Raw genomic sequence first — 22,071 nt, 5'->3', positions numbered from 1 at the left:
GAAGGAGTGAGTTTTTGCTGTAGAATAGTCTACCTTAGCCTTTAATGTGGTAACATGCATTGATAATCTTCAAAAGGCAAGATCTAGTATGTAACATTTTCCGAACTCATTAGATCAAAGAGCCTACGTGCATTTCATAGGACTAGTGTTCTTTGGAATGCACTTTAAGAAATGCTAGTTCGTATGTATAACAGTCAGAGTCCAGTCTGGAAAACTAAACCCATACAAGATATTTCCAACAAAGGGGATTTCATACAGAGAGTTGACCACACAGATGTTGGAAGGATAAAAGAATAAGGGGACGTAATCCCAATTGTTAGTAACTGTAGGAAGCAGCTCCCACCCCTAACGCCCCCTTCTGGCAATTTCTGCCTTAAGACGCTAGAAAAAGATGAGCAAATTAAACCCAAAGTCAGAGGAAGAAAGGAAATAATAAAGATTCTTACTGATGAAATAGAAATGGACAAACAATTGTGAAAATTTTAAAAACAAAAATTTGAGTCTTTGAAAACATTGATAAATCTCAGCTAGATTGATTAAGAAATAGAAAGCATAAATTACCGATCTCATGACTGAATAGAGATCCTACAGGCACCAAGAGCGTAATAAGATAATATTAGGAACAACTGTAGGCCAACAACTTTGACAACATAGGCAAAAAGGAAAAATTCCTTTAAAAAACTTTATCTGACCCAACTGACATGAGATGAAATAGAAAATCTGAAAAGAAAAGCAAACTGTTTATTTTATTTATTTATTTATTTATTTATTTATTTCTGTCTTCAAAGACTCCATTAAGAAAATATTGAATAAAAAATAGGCCATGCACTGAAAAAACAATTCACAGCTGACAAAGGACTTATATCCAGACTATATAAAGAGTTCTTACAAGTCAACATAAGAATGACAACCCTGTTAAAAATGGAAAAGAGACTTGAACAGATACGTCATAAAGGAAGATATATAGATGGAAAATAAGCACACGAAAAAGTGTTCCACATCATTAGCTAGCAGTGAAATGCAAATTAAAATCACAATGAAATGCCATTAGGTACTTACCCAAGAGAAATGAATGCGGGTCCGTAAAATATATAATGTTCACGACAGTTTTGTTCACAACAGTCATATGTTGAAGGAACTGAAATGTCCATCCATCAATAAGAGAACTGATCCACCTTGGTGTATATTCCTACAATGTAATACCAGTTAGCAGTAAAAGGAATACATTACTACTACATGAAACATTATGGATGAATCTCTAGACATAATGCTGACAGGCACCAAAGAATATATACTGTATGATTTCATATACAGGACATTCTAGAACAGGCAAAACTAAGTTGTAAAAAATAATAGTGATTGCCTAGGTGTATGTGGTTTGGATGACTGGGAAGAGAAGTGAGGGAACTTTCTTTAGGAATGGAAATGTTTTATACCATGATGGGGGTACGTTGCATGGGTATATACTTTGTCAAGATTATACAATTTAGATCTATGCATTCTAATGTAATTTTTTACCCAAAGAAAAGAGAACCATAAAAGGTGAGAGGGGGTGGGGAATGGATGGGGATATAGATGAAACAAGAATGGTAGAAGATGAAAATTCTAGAAACTGGGTGATGGGTACATGGGGTTTCATTATGCTATGTCTGCTTTGTTTATATTTGAAATTTTCCATACTAAAATACTGGAGAAAGTATATCTTAAATAATGTTTCTACGACACAACTGATAAGTGATCGTTTTTTAAAATTGGAAAATACGTATTAGAGAAAATAAAAATCACTCCTATTTCCCTGATAAACCATTACTGATTCTGGAGAACCGTAGCTTTTGATGGTGGTTTGAATGGACCAATCTAAGAGACAACATTGCTTTTAGTCATCAGAGCATAAAGGGTTTTGTTTGTTTGTTTGTTTGTTTTGCCTCACTGTGCGGCATGCAGGATCTTAGCTCCCCAACCAGCGATCCAGCCCAGTCCCCCAGCAGTGGAAGTGCGGAGTCCTAACCGCTGGACTGCCAGGCAATTCCCAGGAGGTTTCTATTCTTTACGTTTGCTGGTTTCTTTTTCAGAATGAGAATGCAGGAGAAGGCAGGGATCTTGGGTGTGTCAAACCAATTGCTGGTAATTACAAATTACTGCTTTTCTCCAAAAGCACTGGGGCTTAGGGCAGGTAATTAAGGTGGCGAGCACGAATAACAGGATGTTCTGAATGCCAGCGCCACTGTTTCCAACCTGGAGAAGTTCTTACAAAGCAATAAGTGTCCAAAAAGTTAGTTGAAATGAGTTCTTTTTTTTTTTTTTTTTTTTTTTTGCGGTACGCGGGCCTCTCACTGTTGTGGCCTCTCCCATTGCGGAACACAGGCTCCGGACGCGCAGGCTCAGCGGCCATGGCTCACGGGCCCAGCCGCTCTGCAGCACGTGGGATCTTCCCGGACCGGGGCACGAACCCGTGTCCCCTGCATCGGCAGGCGGACTCTCAAGCACTGCGCCACCAGGGAAGCCCCGATATTAATATTTTTTACGTACACGGGGTTGTCACAGAAGTGAAAAGCCAAAGAAATTAGACTCAGGAGCTTATATACCATTTTAACAAAGGGTCATAAATTGAGAAGTCATTAGAAAAAGGAAAGGGAGTTTGGGCCTAGGGCCAATAAACTGTGGGAAAGTGACTAGGAAATAATTGGGGAAATTAATGGAAGATAAGACCTGTTTATGCAGATTCATCTCGGTGCCTCTCTGTCTCTGGTGACAAGAGTTGCTGTCCTCATCATGGTATAGGAGGTGCAGGAGCAATCTATCCCAGCTTCACAAAGGGAAATTGGTGCCCTGCTTTTAGGCAGACAAGGGGAAAGCAAAGAACTTTTCCTACATCTGTTGATTCTTAATTGCCTTCAGCTCAAAATAATCTTTATGCCAAAGTGGCATATTTTGGAGTGGCATATTCTAGACCTCTTCACCAGACCACCTGGATTCAAATCCCAGCTCCATCGTTTATTAGCTGTGTGACCTTAGCAAGTCCCTTAAACTTTCTGTAAAATGAGGATGAGAAGGGTTCTTTCCTCACAGACAGCTTGTGAAGATTAAATGAGTTCATACATGCAGAGTGCTTAGAACAGTACCTGCCATGAGTTAAAAGCCATACAAGTGTTTCTTGTTTTAATTCTCTTTTGGCTTGTAATTTCACTCCCAAGAATGTACCCAAAGCACTGGACAATTGCACTAAAATGTGACTGTAAGGATGTTCTTTGCAAAATTGTTCAGAATCGCCAAAAAGTAGGAAACCAAGTAAATGTCCACAAAGAGGGATTGAATAAATAGTCTATACAATAAAATACCAGGCCAGCTTTACAAAGGCCGATGTGGATGTCAATTTAGTGACTTGGAAAGATGTTCATGCTATATTTTTAAGAGGATCATTAGAAGACAACACATGTATTATTAACCCATTAATTTTGTTTTCCTGTATGTAGATGCTTGAATAGAAAAAGGCTGGAAGGATGGATACGAAACAGATGAGGCTCAGTTTCTCTGAATGGTGAGACTATTGGGTGTTTTTAAAACATTTTTTTGCTTATGTGTAATTTCTAATTTGTCTGTAATGTATATGCATTTCCTGTGTAATTTGAGAAGTAAAACCCGCGTGTAGAACATGGTACAGCTTTGTGATCTGAGTGAAGAGAAACCAGAGAGTTAAATGGTCAGTGTGTTAAGAACTGTGTAGGGCCTTAGCTTTTACACTATTTGCAAGCTAACACATTAGCCTCCACGCTTTCATGGATGTTGGCTAAAGACATGAGACTCTTGGGTCAGAGACAAAGGATGATTTATGAGTCACAGCAATAGCTAGAGGGTCAGCATTTGTTTGTTGGTTTCCAGAGCCTCAGTTCCCACGGAATGATGCAGAGGGGGCCAGGTGACACTGGGATATAAAGGGTGTTTGACGGGAGAGGGACTCTGAGCTTAGGAACTGGAATCGAGACCCTGTCTATCTTCCAAGGCCGTTGGTCACCCCAACATCCTTCAAAGAGCAAAGGCAAAAAAAAAAAGAAAAAGAAAAGGGACTTTTCTGGCGGTCCAGTGGTTAAGACTCTGTGCTTCCACTGTAGGGGGTGCAGGTTGGATCCCTGGTCTGGGAACTAAGATCCGCATACTGCGCGGTGCAGCCCAAAAAAAAAAGGAAAAACAAAAGGCAGTCGGAGACTCCTTACAAGATGCGCAACACGTGAGAGATCTGGGGACACTGTCTCCCAAGCAGCAGAGCTGCTCAAACATCAACGTGCTCGAGTCACCTGGGGAGCTTGTTAAACTATAGGCTCTGATTCGGGAAGTCTGGCCTGGGGCCGGAGAGTTTCTAACAAGCTCCAGGCCCTGTGGGTGCTGCTGGTCCCAGGCCCCTGTTTTGACAGTGAGGCCTTGGCACCATCCTCAACGCCAAGGCGTGGCCGGTAAGTGGCCCCAGGTGGGCATGCGGGCCTGGGTGAGGTGGGAGAGAGGATGCTTCCTAAGCCCTTCCCAGTGGTGATCAGAAGGGAGTGTGTCAGGAGTTTCAAAGGCCAGATTTGACCATGAACAAGTACACAGCATGTCCACGAGGCCCCAGAGAGTGTTTTCCCATCACCCTGGGGCCCTCTGGAGCCCTGTGGGTGTGGATTCCTACCTCCCCAGGCCTCTTCTTCCCAGCAAGCTGCCCTGCCAGCCACAGTTCCCGGGAAGGACTCCCTCCTTTCAACCACACCCCAGCCGGCTTCAGCCACCGGCCCTGCCGACGAGCCCCCATTCTGTCTTCATCTGCCTCTTTCCATGGCGGTCGGACTCCAGGAGGGAGTGTAGCTTGGCTCCCCGCTGCTTTGGGAGCCCATCTGAGGCACCACAGCACAGTGATTAAGAGCTGGACCTTTGGAACGAACCAGACTTGGGTGTGACATCCCAGCTCCTCCCCTCCTCATGTAGGCAGGTCACTTTCCTTTTCTGCGTCCATTTCCTCGTGTGTGATTGGGATCACAACACCTCGCATCTCAGAGATGGTTGGTGGAGATGGAATCGTGTTATGTTGGGTATGTGATGCCTACACCGCTCCTGGGCACCACCGCTCCTGGGCACCACTCCTGGGCACCGCTCCTGGGCACCGCTCCTGGGCACCACCGCTCCTGGGCAGGGAGGAGCCTGATCCATGAGATGGTTATTCCCAGTATCCTGGCAGCAATTAGCAGAGAACTGCAGACTGAGTAGTGACTTGATAAACATTTTCTAAAAGACCATTGGAGACCTTGGAGCCCATGTCTTACAAGTTGTGTGACTTGAGCAATTCACCTCTTCTCTTTAAGCCTAAACTGTACCGTGGAGATAATAGTTCCCACCACTCAGAGGACATCTTGACTGGGGAACAAATGAGATAGAAGAACCTATAAACTAGAAAGTGACCTAAGATATTATAATTACAAGGTGCGGGGCAGGATGCAAAACACAGACCACAAAAATATAAATAGCTGTCGACAGCTCCAGGTGTGAGCGTAACGGGTGGAAGCCATTCAGTCTTACCTATCCCTTAACTCACCCAGCAGCCCCCCTCAACCCTGCAGGGCACAGCATTGCTTCTGGGTATAAACTTAGGCCTCCTCGGAGCACCAGCGGTGGGAGTCCGTGGTGCCCGATAATACATGGCTTTTAGGAGAAGGTTGGGTTTCGGGTTTTCCACCCTCAGGTCGAGGGGGACGCAGCTTGCTGAGAAGCACAGCTGACGGTGAGGGAAGAAGCCAACTGCATTCGTAACAAAATCAGCCCCAGATTGAGTGGCTTCAAACAACTTTATTATCTCGCAGTTTCTGTGGTGTCGCTCAGCTGGATGCCTCTGGTTTCCAGTCTCACAGGCTGTAATCCACCGTGTCACTCAGGGCGTGGTCACCTCAAGGCTTAACGGGGGTAGAACCTGCTTCCGAGCTCACACGTGGGGCTGTGGGCTGTTAGCTGGGGGCGTGGATTCCTTGCCACGTGAACCTCCCCCCGACCCCCGCCAGTTTCCCCAATTGTTAACGTCTTGCATGAGTTCGTACGTTTGTTTAATTGATGAGCCCACATTGATACATTATTATTAACTAAAGTCCATAGTTTAGGAGTCCGTCTTGGTGTTATACTTTCTATGGGTTTGGACAAATGTGTAATGACATGTGTCCACCACTGCAGTTTCCTATAGAATAGTTTCACAGCCCTGTTCATGCTTCCCTCCTTCCTGCAAACACATTCTCTTTTTGTTAACCTCATCTCGGAAGAGACATTCCATCACTTTTGCCGTATCTACCACGCCAATCCGCACCGCAGTCGTAACCTCCCTGGAATTTTCCTGCAGTGTCCACAGTGGATGTTCACGGGGCTCAAACGGTAGCGCTTTGTTCCCGAGTCTCCAACCACTACTAGTGTGGAGACCCAGGGGCTACTTAGGGTGGGAGTGTCTTAGAGTGAGCTGGTCATGTAGGCACTTTCTAGCTACCTGACCTTAAGGCTAGCTTCTAGCCTTAAAGGTTGAAATCCGCCCCCTAGGCACCACCAAAACCAGGTGCAAATCATAAACCCAATTATTACTAAACTGTGCTGACCAGCTGATAACATTCTGCTCCAAAACAGCTCAGGGACCCATGGTTACACAGTCCTGTTCATCTTTAGTTAATAGATTCCCTAGTGTTGGGCAAGGGTCAGTAGTTCTGGAGATGAGTGTGCAGCCAATCTGGGTCCTTGAGATTAACTCACGCTATGCAATCCACCCCCATGACCCTTCCTCAAGTTCTTTTAAAAATGAATCATTCGGGCTTCCCTGGTGGTGCAGTGGTTGAGAGTCCGCCTGCCAATGCAGGGGATACGGGTTTGTGCCGTGGAGCGGCTGGGCCCGCAAGCCATGGCCGCTGGGCCTGCACGTCCGGAGCCTGTGCTCTGTGGTGGGAGAGGCTGCAACAGTGAGAGGCCCGTGTACCGCAAAAAAAAAAAAAAAAAGAATCATTCTCCACCTGGAGGGTAATGGACAAATCTACTTGGCATCTCTCTAGGGAGTCACTCTGTATTCTATGTAGGTTTTATATAGATTCTATGACAATCTGTTCAGTACATGTGTCCAGTGGGGTTGACTCCCTCCGCCACGTCCCCACCGTACACTAGGTCTCTGCAGCAAATACTCCATTTCCTTGACCACTGTGATTAGTCCATTGATGGGCATATGACCTGTGCCAGGCCAGAGATCTTCTCTGGGGTTGATATGAATACAGGAGTGACTCTCTTTTCTTCGATGAACTATAAGGATGTCAGTGGCCATTTTTGCAATCCTGTTATGAGAACCTGCCTGAACGTGAAGCTAATCAGGGAGGCAGAGGCAAGATGTGGAGAAAGAGACAAATTCTGATGACACAGTATGACCTCCTGGATCCAGCCATGCCTGAAGCCATAGCCAACCGTGGACTGTTGGCCTTATAAATCAGTCTCTCTGTTTTGTCAGTAAGCCGGTTTTCATTGGGTAGAGTCCTCACTGAAACAGGCTGGATGTGAGAAAGATACTTAAAACTTCTAACCCAGCGTGGTTTGAGTTGGAGCCTCCTCTGTGCTTGTGGAAGAGTTAATCCCCACCTGCTTCCTCTGTTCAGATCTTGAGCACAGACTCCCCTTTAGTTCCAGGCTACAAGTAGGCACGTTCTTGTTTGGCTCAAAGCCCCCTCCCCAGAACACTGGACTTTGAGACCCTCGGTTCATTCCTCCTGCATTCCTCTTGCTCCAGACCCCTGTAATTTGTTTGGCGGTTTGTTTGAATTCTATCAGCCAGTCGCTGAAGCCACGTTTCTTTGTGAAGCTCACCCTTTGATGAGGTGGCTGTGTAGCCACCCCACCTAAAACATCATTGCTCAAAGCTCCTACAATAGATTGAGCGCTTCCTAGGGGCCAGGCGCTGTGCTAAATGCTTTATGTAATTACTGCATTTGATTCTCACAACACTGAGATGGGTATTTGCATCCCCGTTTCCAGATGTGGTAACTAAGGCTCAGAGAGGTTAAGCAATTTGTCTGAGGTCACACAGCTAGCACGTGGTGGGAAAGAGAAAAATGCAGCTCTGAGGTCAAAGTGCGTCATTTTCACCATTATCCCAGAATATCTCATGGCAGAAAGGCGGCCACAGGCCACCCCCATCCCCACCCCCCATGGAAGACGATACCAGGAGACCAAGGTGCTCTGAGGGAGGTGTGCCCTCAGACTCATACGTGCACCGCACCCCCAGCCACCATGGTAGAGCCAGAGGGCACAGGAAATGTCAACTGAACTGCCCCACCCTCTGCTATCTTTACCTTAAACCCAGATCAGTGGCTGAGGTCTGAGTATTAGTATATTTCCCATCTCCTCCTCCCCATGGAGCTGTGCCTGAGCCCTCAGTGCCCTTTGCTTGATTCCATGGGCGCGCCCCAACCTGGCAGCAGGGGACAGGCCTAGCCTCGGCACAGGGAGGGCCCCTGCCAGGCCCGGCTGCTAACCTCCTCTCCAGGGGAGGAGAGGGCGCTTCTGAAAGCCCCTCAGTATATCTTGCCAGGGTGTGGTGGCCGATGGGAAACCTGTCACTGTCCTTTTAAGGAAGGGGTAGGGGGCTGCTCTGTCAGCTGGGGGCTAGCGGAGACCAAGAGGACCACTTACGCTTGACTTTCAAATAGGCATTCTGTGATGTTTTGTGTTGGCTTTCAACTTCTCCTGTGTACACTGTACGTCTTTACCTCCTTGGAAGGCAGGAACCTCATCCTAAATGTCCACTCTGTCCCCCTCGGGGCCTGCACTGTGCTGGACACAGGTGTCCGATGCTACCCCAGAGACCGCCTCTATCTCTTGGAACTTTCAGGCTGCTGCTTTGTGCCTGAGGGCGATTTCCTCCCCCACCCCCCTCCCGAGCTAAGGTTGCTCTCTGGTCTGAGTGTGGCAGGCTTGAAATGCCAGGAACCCAACCCCCCCAGGACCCATCAGCCAATGCCTCTGGGGAGTGTAACACCCCAGCTCCCTCCCCCTCTGCGGGGATAATCCTGACAGTGTTTCCTTGTGGGACTGAGGCCCTGTTGCCCAGTATGGAAGCTGTTTTCATAGTGTCCCTGGGTTGGCCCTCTCCCCTTCCCTGCATCCTCTCCACTGAGATAATCTACTTGCAGTGCAGTCTTTGTCTGTTTCTGGAAGAACCTAAACTAAGGCAGGACATGGCCCTCACTCAATATTTGTGGAAAGGAAGAATATTAACTTAGAACAAGTAGTGTTGCAGGGCCCTTTTAATGCTCCAGAACTTTGCTTGAAATGCTGTCTTGGGGGATTAGAGGAGGCCCGTATTGATGTGAGAAGCAATGTTCCTTTTGAGACTTTCCGTAATAACCTCCCAAAGATGATGTTCTGGAACTCACTTATTTTGAAGGCCACATAGGGCAGGGAGTATATTTAATTTTTTTAAAAAAAGGCTTTAGGGAATTCGGGGCATTTTCCTTGGGCTTCTGAAAGCATGCTGTGTGAGGAATTTTACCCATGAAATTAATTTAAAATTAGAATTGATACAATCTACACACTTTCTCTTTTTTTGTGGGCGGGGGAGATTATACATATCTAACTGTGATGGGAAATTAAATAACAAAGAGATGCCAGATTGTTTGAGAAAAAAAGGATATTCGGAAAAGAATTTTATTCATTGACTTGCTTGCTCTCTTAAGGAAGGAGCTGTGGCTTCCGGGGCCTCGAGCGGCGTTTTGGTGGAAGGTGAGTTGAGCTCATCGACACACCAGACACGTGCTTCCTTCAGAGGTAGGTCTGATTTCCTTTTATTTTTATTCTTTTTTTTTTTTTAACACATAAACGTGTGGTAAGGATAAATGATAAGCTTGTCCGTGTCGCAGGTGGGCTTTCACTCAGGTGGAGCTGCTACTCTGGGATAAGGTTTCCTTTAAAGCAGTGATTGGCGCTCTCGGTTGTCAGCAAGGGCTGCTGGCCGCCGCTGCCGCCGTCTGGTCAGAGAGGTAGGCTGGGTTCTCTGGGGCCTCCTCGTCACGGGGGCCAGAGTGGAAGCCCCTCAGGGCCCAAACCTGGTACCGCTTCCTCCGGTTCTGCTTGTAAATGCGAATCCTTTCCTTTTCTGCCTCTGGGTCGGCGAGAACGCCATCCCAACGCAGACTTTCGTTGATCTGGTTGGAAAGGGTCTCTTCTATTTTGGCAAAGCAGGGGAGACACACGGCAGAGGAGTAAGAGGGGGTGAGCTTGCTTTCATCCCTGTCCTGTCTGTGCTCTGGCCCCGGGCCATGATCTTTGCTGGGACTTAAGATGTCATGGAAGGATGGAGACAGCTGCTGGGTCTTCAGGTCTCGACTCTGATGTTTATCTGCTGAGCAGATGGGTGGTGTTAGCGTTTGTGATGCCTGCCCTCAGCCTGCTTGGGGGTGATGCCCAAACCACTAAAGATGTGAGGGGGGACCTGGAGGCCCCTCCTCACCTGGGGCCTCAGGTGGCCAAGCCCACCAGCCCCATACACATCCACTGCCTACATGCTTTGGGCTGTCATTTTGGGGAGGGAGGAACCATTTATTGAGCATGTACTATGAGCCAGGTCCTCTGGGTAAAGGTTGTCAGCCCTATTTTCCAGGTAAGGAAACAGACTCCCAAAGTTTCAGTCGGTTGCCGATGTCACAAAGCAGGTGGCAGAGCCGGGATTTGAACACACACCCGATTGCCAGGGCCCTGTCCTTTCCACACTGCCCCCCACCTCACCTACCCACGTGCTCGCCAAGGTACTGCCCAGTTCTGGGAGCCTATGACTTACCCCTATTCTAGACACTTTATGATGGAAGAAATGAAGAACAGCAGAAAAGCTTCCTAAATCTGACCGTGGAAAGCATTCTGCCAAGCCAGGAAATACTTTTTCTGTGTGGCTTATACTGATTTTGAAAAATATTAACAGCCCTTCTGAATTATATAACATGCATATACAGTTCTACAACATGCGATTCTTTAATCAGCTCATCCTATTTCTTTGGGATAGAGGAATCTCCCTCCCCCCACCAAAAAAAAAAAAAAGAGAGAAGAAAATAAGAAAAAAAAAAAGAAAATAAGAAAAAAATCCTCTCTTGGCATTCCTATACCTTCCTACTCCCTGAGAATTATTTGGTGTCCCCTGCTGACAGTATGAGGTCCGTGCCACTGTAATCTCTAGAGGCAGAAGCTAAGCTAAAAAGATAATAAATTTCCTCATCTGGTTTGGCAGATACACGTGGAGTTTATTGACCTAAACTCCAGAATTGCTTTCTTGCCTCTTTCTTACGATCCCAACTGGAGAAGTAATTATCATCTGCCCGTCGCGCCTTCTGCCTTCAGCTCGTCAGGGGAGCTGGTTCTGCATAAAGAGGGCCGGGACCCAGAAACGTGAACCCAGGACTAGTCGTGCTGGAGGTCAGGGCAGCTGTGCCAGGGTCGGCGAGAGCCACCTCCCTGATAGACAAGAGCCACCAAGGTGAACCACACAAGGACGGTGGAGACTCACAGCACCCCTGGACAGGTGCGCTCGACGTCACTGTTGCACTCTCTCCACCAATGGGTGCTCAGGGGCATTGTCGAGCTCCCGGGGCGTTCTATGAGAACGGAGGGCTCTGTGCTTTTGTGGCAGCTGTTAGTGGGTGTACGTCTGTGAAGTGTCCGCAGGAGGGCCTGGAGTGAGAACCCCACGTGTATGGTCATACGTGTACTGGAGAGGTCTAGGCATGTGAGTATGTAGCGGAGTGTGTGCTTGTGCGTGCAGACTGTGAATGCGTGTGCCTGCTGGGGTATCTGTACTTTAGCTTTATTTGGCGATTATATTGATAGAAGGGGGTGTTGTTGAGGGTGTCAGGGATTATAAGAGTGTGTAGCAGTGATGGTGTGATGGTGTTTGTGTGCAGTCGAAGGGTGGCCTCCGTAGATGAGGGAAAAGGAAGGGCGGTCTGTACAGGGAGCATACTTTATATGAATGTCCTGGGTGTCTACACAGAGGCAACCAGAGGCAGGTGCCCCTAACAAATGAGGGTGAAAGGAGGGTGTCCAGGCGGAAGGCAGGAGCCTGTGATTCTGCGTATGAGTGAGAGCATCTGTCACTAGTGCCTTAGTAGCTGTGGATGGGGACAGTCTCTGTGTGAGGATGGGGGCATCTCTGTAGGAGGGCTTGAGATTTCTGTGGGGAAGGAATAGGTGTTCAGGATTTTAAGCTTGGACTGAGGGAGGAGGAAGATGAGTGAGTGTCTGTGTAAAGCTAGGAGTCACAGTGTGGGGCTGGGAGGCTCTGTGGTGTGTCTCTGTGTGGGGCTGAAGGTCTCCATTGATGTTGAGAATTCTCGACGCAGGATTTGGGGTCTCTGCGGACATGGATGGTCTTTGTGCGGAGGGCTGGATCATCATCGTGCGGAGAGAGGGAGGACCTCTGATTGGGGCTGGCGAGTTTCTGTTTCTGGGCTTAAGTTCCCCAAGTAGGTGGCGGTCTCTGAGGGGTGGGGTGGGTGTCCTCGGAGAAGAATCTCAGGTATGGGAGCGAGGCGGACGCGTTAGCTGCTCCTCTTACCGTGCCCCTTCCCAGACCCCTTGGTCTTTCTCTTCTTTTTCTTCTTCACCTTCCGTTTGGTCAGTTCTGAGGCGCAGCCCGAGATGCGGGGCAGTCTGGACCCCTGCGAAGCCGCCATGCAGCCCTCTCTCTCCTCCTCCTCGCCGTCCTCCGACACCCCATCCCCACCGCCGCAGTCCATCCGCCTGCGGGGCCGCCCCCCGCGCCTGGGGCAGCAGAGACCCGCTGCGGCTGAGCCGGAGGCTCCGGCGGCGAGGGCCAGGCTAGGGCCAGGCTAGGGCCACGCGTCTCCACGGCGACCGCCGCACACTGCGCGCGCGCAATCCGCAGGCTGCTGCCTAGGAGCCGCTGGCGGAGGAGATGTGCGCATGCGCATTTCATCCTGTGCGCTTGCTTGGTCGGCGGTGATAAGAGGAAGAGTGGGTACCGAGATTGTGAATGCTTGGGTTGACACTCATTTTCCACTCCTGTGCCCTTTTATTATTTATTTATTTTTAAAGCATCTATTTATCTATCTATCTATATTTATTTATTTATTTAGGCTGCCTCCCGTCTTAGTTGTGGCAAGCAGGGGCTTCGTTGAGGCATGCGGACTCTTCATTGCGGCACGAGGGCTTCCCTCTAGTTGTAGCGCACGGGTTCCAGAGCGTGTGGGCCCTGTAGTTTGCAGCACGTGGGCTCTCTAGTTGAGGCACGCGAGCTCAATAGTTGTGGCCCGTGGGCTTAGTTGCATCCCCGTGGCATGTGGGATCTTAGTTCCCTGACCAGGGATCGAACCCGCGTCACCTGAATTGTAAGGTGGATTCTTTACCACTGGACCACCAGGGAAGTCCCCTGTGCCCTTTTAAATGCTGTGTGTTCTCTCCTAAATTTTTATCTCCTGAGTTCCAATCTCATATGTCGATCCTGGCCTTTTAAGCCCACTGTGTCCAAACTCATTTCTCTATTATTCTTCATCTCTGTGAACAAAAACAGCTGGTCAGTCCAGAGCCCTGGCAGTCTTCCTTACCCCCACTCTCTCCCTGTACCCTCACCTAGGCTGGGGCTGACCACCGTGTCTGGGACGTGAACTTCTGCACCCCCTTCCTAAATGGTCTCTGCTTCCAAATCCACATAGCTGCTAGGAGGAACTTTTCTTTTTTAATACTTTTATTTATTTATTTTTGGCTGCACTCGGTCTTTGTTGCTGCATGCGGGCTTTCTCTAGTTGCGACGAGCGGGGGCTACTCTTTTGTTGCGGTGCACGGGCTTCTCATTGCGGTGTCTTCTCTTGTTGCGGAGCATGAGCTCTAGGGCGCGCGGGCTTCGGTAGTTGTGGCTCGCGGGCGTTGTTGCTTGGCGGCATGTGGGATCTTCCCAGACCAGGGCTCGAACCCGTGTCCCCGGCATTGGCAGATGGATTCTTAACCACTGCACCACCAGGGAAGCCCAGAACTTTTTAAGATGATGAACAATTTCACTCTCTTGCTTAAAACCCTCCGGGGGGGTGGTGGGGAGTGGGCCATCACACGACTGAACTTTAGTGTGGCTTACAAGGCCTGGTATGATCTGTCAGCTTTTCTTTCCAGGTTAATCCGCCACAGATTGTATTTTCCCAAAATGGCTGCAGTAACAACTTTTATTCCCCAGGCTCTTCTAGAATCTTGCCACTCCCACATCAAGAGACACAGTCTAACTCCCCTTCAATCGGGGTGGCTCGGTGGGGCCACATGTAGCCAGTAGAATATGGTGAAAGTGACACCGTGTGACTTCTTAGGCCAGGTCATAAAAGGTACGGCACATCCACCTTGTTAGGCGAAGACTTGCTCCTGGAGACCTGAGCCTCCTGCTAAGACATCTGATGTCTGGGTACCCTGAGGCCACCATGCTGTGAGGAAGCCCAAGCTAGACCACATGGAGAGACCCCCAGACTATGTAAAAGGAGAGAGAGAGAGATGCCCCAGCTGCTCCAGCCCCCACTTTTCCACCTCCAGCCATGGTCCGACTATAACAGCGGGAGAGACTCCCAAGCCAGCCCCACCAAGCCAAGCCCTTCCTGAATCCCCGACTCAAAGAAACTGAGAAATAATAAAATGATTGTAACTGTTTAAGTTACTAAGTTTTGGGGTGATAAGTTATGGAGCAATAGATAGCTGAAACATCAGTCTTTGATGTTAGCCATTCTAGTGTGTATGAAGTATTTCTCTGTGGTTTTAAGTGCCGTGTCCCTGATGACTAATGACGTTGAGCACTTGTTAAACTACTTATTGGCCATTTGTGTAACATAGTTTGTAAAGTGTCTGTTCAAGTCTTCTCCCATTTTGTCATTGGGATATTTATATTTTTATTGTTGATTTGTAAAAGCTCTTTACATGTCTTGGATATAAATCCTTTGTCACATATATTGCTGCAGAGATTTTTTTTTTCCAGGTCTGTAGCTTGTCAATTCATTTTCTTAGTGGTGTCTTGTGGTAAGCAGAATTTTTCTATTCTGATGAAGCCATTTTATACGTTTTTTTCTTTTTGTATACTGACCAAGGAATCTTTCCCTACTCTGAGATCACAAAAGTACTCTTCTGTTTTCTTCAAGAAGCTTTATGGTTCTGGGTTAGGTCCACCATCCATCTCAAACTCATCTTGTGAATAAAGTCAGATAGGGATCGAGATTCATTTTTTTTCCAAATGGATTTCCAGTTGTTCTAGAAATTTTCATTGAAAAGACATTTGTCGTGGTCCGAATGCAGGTTGGAAAAGAATTTCCGGGCACAAGGCAGAATGTAAAGAAGATAGAATTTATTAGAGGGAAGGGTCGCTGCCACAACAATGGGCCGACTTCCTAGTAGTCTGGTAGTGTCAAGCCTGAACATGTGCTATTGATCAGTTTTTATAGCCAGAAAATGAAAGAACGGTCCGAGGTGAAAATTTTGTTTACTGATTGGTCGAGGCACATATACCTTTCTTCTATAGGGTGGGAGTGAGACAGTCCAGATGCCTTTCCTTATTTAGGACAGGTCCCATTGCCCAGGTGGGCGTCACCCAGGTGGGCTCAGGAATTTCGTAACCATCGCAACATGGTGGGGAGGGCGAGTAAGAGTCCGGTAGGGGGTGTAACACCGCCGACACTTTTTCAGGCAGGGTCGTCCTTTGTCGCTGGAGCACCACAACGTTCCTTTCCCACTGACTTGACTTGGCACTTTGGTAGAAAATCAGCTAATTGTTCATGTGTGACTCTATTTCTGGGCTCTGTTCTGTTCCGTTGATCTATTTGTCTTTCCTTACAGCAGTACTACAGCGCCCTGGTGATTGCAGCTTTATAGTAAGTCTTGATATTAAATAATGTTAAATCCTCCAACTTTGTTCTTTCTGAAGATTGTTTTGACTCCTCTAGAGCCTTTGCTTTTCCATATACATTTTCAAATCATCTTGTCTGTCTCTTCAAAATAGCCGGCCGGGATTTTGATGGGAATGGCATCAGATCTATGCATTTCGGCACTCCTAGTACTCAGCGAGGGTCATCATTAGTACTGATCCACACACAGGCGTGAGTGAACACATTGCTCCGTAGAAGACTTTTCTGTTCTTCTATTTTCCTCTGTCTCTCACTTGCTGTCCAGCTCCCTGAAGTATCCCCTACAGCTCTGCACACAGCGAGTGCTTGTGATCTGCCCCTTGACTGTCTGCTTTTGTCCCCAGGAGCTGAGTGAAATGTAAATCACAGAGGTCCTTTGTGCAGGTGACCACCTGCTAATCGAGATGTCTGGGGTTGGCTTTCCAGATACCCTACCCTGCTGACCCTGGTGCTCGCAGACGGGTGCTTACAAAGACCGGCTGCCCTCCTTTTCCGAGAAAGGCTGGCCTGTCTTCCCTCTCAGCTGGTCCTCTTTGCCTCGATGCTTATCTGGTAGGAGGCAGCTAGGCCACTTCTCTTCCCGATTTTTGTGAAGGTTGCATCGAGGTTATGTTGAACCAGCCAATCAGCTTCGAGAGACAAAACTCACATCCAGCAAAGGAATACATTTTTTGGAATAATCACAAAAATCCCTTGCAAGTAGAGAGAGAGAGGGCGAGTATATACCTGTTTGATAGATGAGGAAACAGAGAGATGCAGAGTGACTTGTTCACCTCTCAGTGCTAATGAGCCTCCCAGCTGGGCCTGGAGTCCACCTTCCCAGTTTTTTTTGTTTTTGTTTTAAATTTTTTTTTAATTTTTTGCGGTACGCGGGCCTCTCACTGTTGCGGCCTCTCCCGTTGCGGAGCACAGGCCCCGGACGCGCAGGCCCAGCGGCCATGGCTCACGGGCCCAGCCGCTCCGCGGCATGTGGGATCTTCCCGGACCGGGGCACGAACCCGTGTCCCTGCACCGGCAGGCGGACTCTCAACCACTGCGCCACCAGGGAAGCCCTACCTTCCCAGTTTTACACATTAGCATCTTGCAGGAAAACAGTTGACTTTACAAAGGTGTTCGCTGCCCAACAGGAGAGATGATAGTGTTTTCATTGTTTGTTTCAGCTTCCTTGTTTGTACTTCTCTTTGTGGTTTCAGTGGCTGTGATAGTTATGAGCTGGTAGGAGCTGAGGTTTCCTTCTCTGCAAGGCTCAGGTTGTCCCCTTTGGCCAGTGCTGACGTAGGCGTGCTTGGGTGGGGCTTGCGGCTTTGCCCCTCCCTGATGCCGGCTCAGCCTCGGTCCCCCCCGCTGGCTGGGCTGCTGGTTCCAGCTCTTTGCTCTTTCTGGCCCACTTTCTCCATGCTGTCAGCTCCTTCCCCAAGGTAGACAGGCAGTGTCCACTCTGTAGCAGCACCAGCCTTAGACTTGGGCAAGTGGGGTCCCTGCCCTGGGCCTTGCGCTTCACAGGACACTGCTCTGACTCTCCCCCCACGACTGTATCCTTCCCTAAGGGACAGGAAGCCTGTGGAATCAAGGGATCCTTCCCACCCAGCACCTCACATTCCTCCTCCAACTTGTGGCCCACAGTCTGAGTACCTGGCACCTTGGACTTTCTTGCCCAAATGACCCCTGCCTGCTTGTAGGGTGTATCTGGGCCTCACTCCTGAGTCCATCCTCCTGAGTGGCCCTAGGCCAAGGGCAGCATAGGTGGAAACTCAATAGGCAGGCTGAGGTGTCCAGACCTGTGTATTCAAGGGCCTTCTCAGTGCAGGGTGGAGCTGGGTGTCGGAAGAGAAGGGGGCAGGCCGTGGGCTGGGTGCAGAGCCCCAAAGAGCCAGAAATTCTAGATTTAAATCTGGCCTTCCAGACCGGTATGAAGGTCTAGTTGTCAAGGTAGAAAGGTAGTATTTATTTTATTTAACAGTATGTCAAGTTATTTTACCACTTTTAATATTTAGACATATGGTATGTGGGCCTCCATCTACTTTTGCCCCAACAGGGCTTTGCAACTATTGAGAGCAGGCTTGCTCCTTATTTTTCCTCCTTTCATAAGCCACTCCAACTGCTTCCTGATTTTCACTTCGTACCTCATGGTACCTTAAAAAAAAAGGAAAAGAAAAATCCTACAACCTATTAAGTAAATCGCATTATAGCCACATGGCAGCCTACTTGGGAGTCTCTAAAACAGAATGAGGCAGGCTGGTTTAGGCTGATTTGGGACAAAGGCAAAGAGAGTGTCCTTGGAGAAGAAGTACAGCAGTGTGAAGGGGTTGCTAACACCTGCTACCCTCTCCTCACTCCCCTCCAGCCACACTGACCCACTGATCGCCTAGCTGTTTCTCCTACATGTCCACGTCTCAGCCCAGGTCTCTGACTTCCTGTTCCCTCCCCCTGAACACTCTTGCTCTAGATGTCCCGCCTCCATCCTGAAGTGTAGAAGAATATGTCACCCCCAAATATGCCTCTTTACACAGGGTCTGGGTGCTTTTCAGATGTGACGGTCTGTTCCTCACGTCTGGGCTGCCCTGCTTGTCTCTTCATATGACAAACCCCAGGGAGCTGGGACCTACACAGGCAGTTCTGTTTGTACAGCCCCTTCCCCACACCGTCTGTAGTTAAGTGCTACGCTGATGAGGGTGCTGGAGCCTCTCTTGGGGCTTTAGTTTCCTTCAGAACGTTCGTTGATTGTTCTACATTTTGGCACCCAGTCTATTTCCGGAACTCAAAGATCTAAATCGCTGCCCCCATGTTTGCCTTTGTGGGCTGCTGTTTAACTCCGAGTCCTGGACGCCTGTTGGTTCTGAGGTGATGAGGGAGCCCCAAGGCTCCGACTCACCAGGAACATTTCTAGAAAGTGTTAAAGGAAAACAAAGCTGGATAATAGTTAATGGCGGTAAAGACAGATTTTATTCGGTACTACTGCAGCGGGGGAAAGAGACTTCTTTAGAATAGAACCGAGCTTGGTTCTGATCTATGTAAAAGGCACTTGGCCTTTAAAGGGAGAGTAAGGGAGTAGGGAAGGGGAGTGAGTGAGGCATCAAGCATAGTCAAGACAGTGAAAAATTACAGAAAGCAAGTAAGTGGTCAGTGTCAGTATGATTAGGCCATCTTAGTCTGGCCTAATCACTCAACCAAGATACCTGCCTAAAGAGATTGAGACACAGGGGCCCCGTCGTCCCTCATGGTTATATTTCAGAGGAATAGCTCCCAGGTCCATGAGAAAGACACTCCTGGGTTCCAGGAGGTACACATACATCTCAAAGGCACAGAGAAAGGATTTACAACAATAAGTTTCCAAAATAAATGCTCTAAGGAAATGGAGGCCAGGAGCCTGTCAGCAGGCGTCGGCTGGAACAAATGGTAAATTCCCTTGGCAGTCGAGGTTTCTCAGACAGAAACTCAAGAGGGAGGGAGGGACTGGGTCACTGCAGGGACACCGTGGCCTTAGGCTGCTAGAAGCCAGGCTAGATTTTTTTTTTTTTAAGTCTCTGTGTGTGGGAGCGTGGACAAAATCATTTGTGTTGGGAGTTGCAGTTCTCACAGGCCAAGGCTGAGGCCTAGTTGAGAAGTGGGCTCAGAGGTACCTGATGGAAGTTTGGTCAAGGAAAGAGCCTTTGTCAAATGGAAGGTGGAAGTCAATGACATCATCCCTGTAGTTTGGGAAGCCAAGAGTGAGGGTTTCCGGGTCTTCCACCTGATTAGGTGGCCAGAGGGTGCCAGCCAATGTGGTCCTGGATCACTACAGACACCCAGAACCCCTCGGGCTCTGGCACCCACTTTGTTGCGATGCACAGGCTTCTCATTGCAGGCGTGTCCTGCCACCTAACATGTCCACACTGCCTGCTCCCCGTCCCCAATCTTCTGAAAGTGTCATCGGAGACATACAGAAGGGCTGTGGTTTACGGGACCAAAAGAACACCACATGCCTTGAAGTAAGAAGAGAGTTTGAGATTTAATCACTAATTTGTGCCAGTGTGTCTCTGGGCACATAAATGAGCACGTCTATAACCTGAGGACATGAATGCCTATGCCACAGATTATTACATCAATCAGTGGCACTTGGAAATATATAAAACTCTATAATGAGGATGTATTTTATTCATAAAGTCTTCCATTAGCAAGCAGTCCCATCTGTGGGAGTGAATCTGTGTAAGCCAATATCTATTTACCTTTGTCTCTTAGACTCAATAGAAAAGAGGCATGTCTTCTTTACACACACACACAAATAGATTGCTGATTCTCTGTACTTCTTGATGGTGCCTCAGAATTCAAGGATATAAGGCTGGAAATGATTGGCCAGCTGTAATCCACATCCTTGGCCAGGTGCCCAGGACCCTTCTCCCACTGGTCCCCACCTACCACTCTGGGCTCATTTTCTGCTCTGCCTCACTATTCACCACTCCCAACCTTTCAACATCCCCTTTCTTGCCTTCTCTGTGCCTTTGCACCTGCTGTTCCTTCTACCTGCAATGTCCTTCCCTATCTGGCCCACCTGGCAAACTCCTAATCCTTTGGGAGGCTGAACAAGGGTTTCCTCTGAAAAGCCGGACCTGAGCCCTGCCACACTGTAGTTCACTCCTCTGTGTTTCTTTTGTATCTTATGTAGCCACAGGGGTAAGGTGGCATAATGGCCCTGCTACTACCTGCTGTATGACCTTGGGAACATTCCTTAAGGTGTTTATGTCTCAACTATCATAGCAGTAAAATGGAGATAAACAATGTCCTACTTCCATGGCACCTGTCTACCATGAGATCAGCACACAATAGGCAGCATGTTACAGACTGCATGCCATTGTCCAGAGATGATTTTTTTTTAATTAATTTATTTATTTTTGGCTGCGTTGGGTCTTCACTGCTGCGCACAGGCTTTCTCTAGTTGCAGCGAGCGGGGGCTACTCTTCGTTGTGGCGCACAGGCTTCTCATTGCAGTGGCTTCTCTTGTTGTGGAGCACGGGCTCTAGGCGTGCAGGCTTCAGTAGTTGCGGCACGCAGGCTCAGTAGTTGTGGCTCGCGGGCTGCAGAGCACAGGCTCAGTAGTTGTGCTGCACGGGCTTAGTTGCTCTGAGGCATGTGGGATCTCCCTGGACCAGGGCTCAAACCCGTGTCCCCTGCATTGGCAGGCAGATTCTTAACCACTGCGCCACCAGGGAAGTCCCAGAGATGATTTCTTTATGTTTCTGTTTTCCCAACTGAACTATGAGGTTCTTGAAGACCCAGTATTTTACCCATCTTCCTCACGTAGCAGATTTCAATGCTCCTCCAAGTCACACACCTGCTGTGGTCGCAGGAACACTGGGCCTTTTCGGCAGCACAGGGGCGGGGGCGGAATTTGCCAAAGCAACCAAAGAAAATTTGGGAAAGAACTCTTAATAACTAGGATGTCAGCTGGGGCTCCTCCAAGCCTGCTTTGAAATCAAAGCAGGACCCATCCCTAATGTGAAGCACTTACTCTCTTAAGGCTCCCTGCCTTGGGCCCTGTCCTTGCTGTTGTGCACGGACACTTTCTTTAAAAATCTCAACACTTTCTTTGAGTTGTTCACCAAAATCAACTCACACAAAAATGTCAGCAAGTTAAGTAGACTTCACTGAGGGTTTTGTAGGGGAGTGACCCATCTTTTCTTCTGCAATGTCTAATCTGCCATTAATCCTATTCAGTGTATTTTTCATCTCAGACATTGTAGTTTTCACATCCAGAAGTTCAATTTGGGTCTTTTTTTTTTTTTTTAAAAAAAAAAAACCTTCCATATCTGTACCTAATATATTCAAGCCTTCCTCTAGCTTCTGGAACATATAACTGTTTCGGTGCCTTTGCCTACTGATTCTATCATCTGTGTCATGTCTGAGTCAGTTTCAATGAATTGAGTTTGTTCCTCTGTATGAGTTGTGATTTCCTTCTTTCTTGTGTTCTGGTCATTTTTTGTTGGATGCCAGACACTGTGAATTTTACCTTGTTATATTTCTGAATTCCTATAAACATTCTTGAACTTGGTTGTGGCAGTTAAGTTACTTGGAAAGAGTTTTATCCTTTCCGATCTTGAATGTAAGCTTTCTTAAGTGGGACCAGAACTGGATTTCTGGATTTAGTCTAAGGTTAATTTTTCTCTAGCCTCAAAGCAAGACCTTTCTTAGTATTCTAACTAGT

The 22,071-nt window shown here is 48.0% G+C and overlaps 1 protein-coding gene across 1 annotated transcript; it reads right to left on the bottom strand.

Annotated features, from left to right (window-relative positions):
- Window positions 1-9,614: 9,614 nt before the first annotated feature.
- Window positions 9,615-12,944, bottom strand: LIAT1 (ligand of ATE1). Its single transcript, XM_079905088.1, has 2 exons — window positions 12,566-12,944; window positions 9,615-10,363 (listed from the first exon to the last, which is right to left on the bottom strand). Exons 1-2 carry the CDS (start codon window positions 12,744-12,746, stop codon window positions 9,960-9,962), a joined length of 585 nt encoding a protein of 194 aa, XP_079761214.1. The 5' UTR covers window positions 12,747-12,944; the 3' UTR covers window positions 9,615-9,959.
- Between the last annotated feature and the right edge of the window lie 9,127 nt (window positions 12,945-22,071).

This window comes from Stenella coeruleoalba (assembly GCF_951394435.1).
Source record: "Stenella coeruleoalba genome assembly, chromosome: 19".
NCBI lineage: Eukaryota > Metazoa > Chordata > Mammalia > Artiodactyla > Delphinidae > Stenella > Stenella coeruleoalba.
This window is presented reverse-complemented; position numbering and strand designations above follow the sequence as displayed.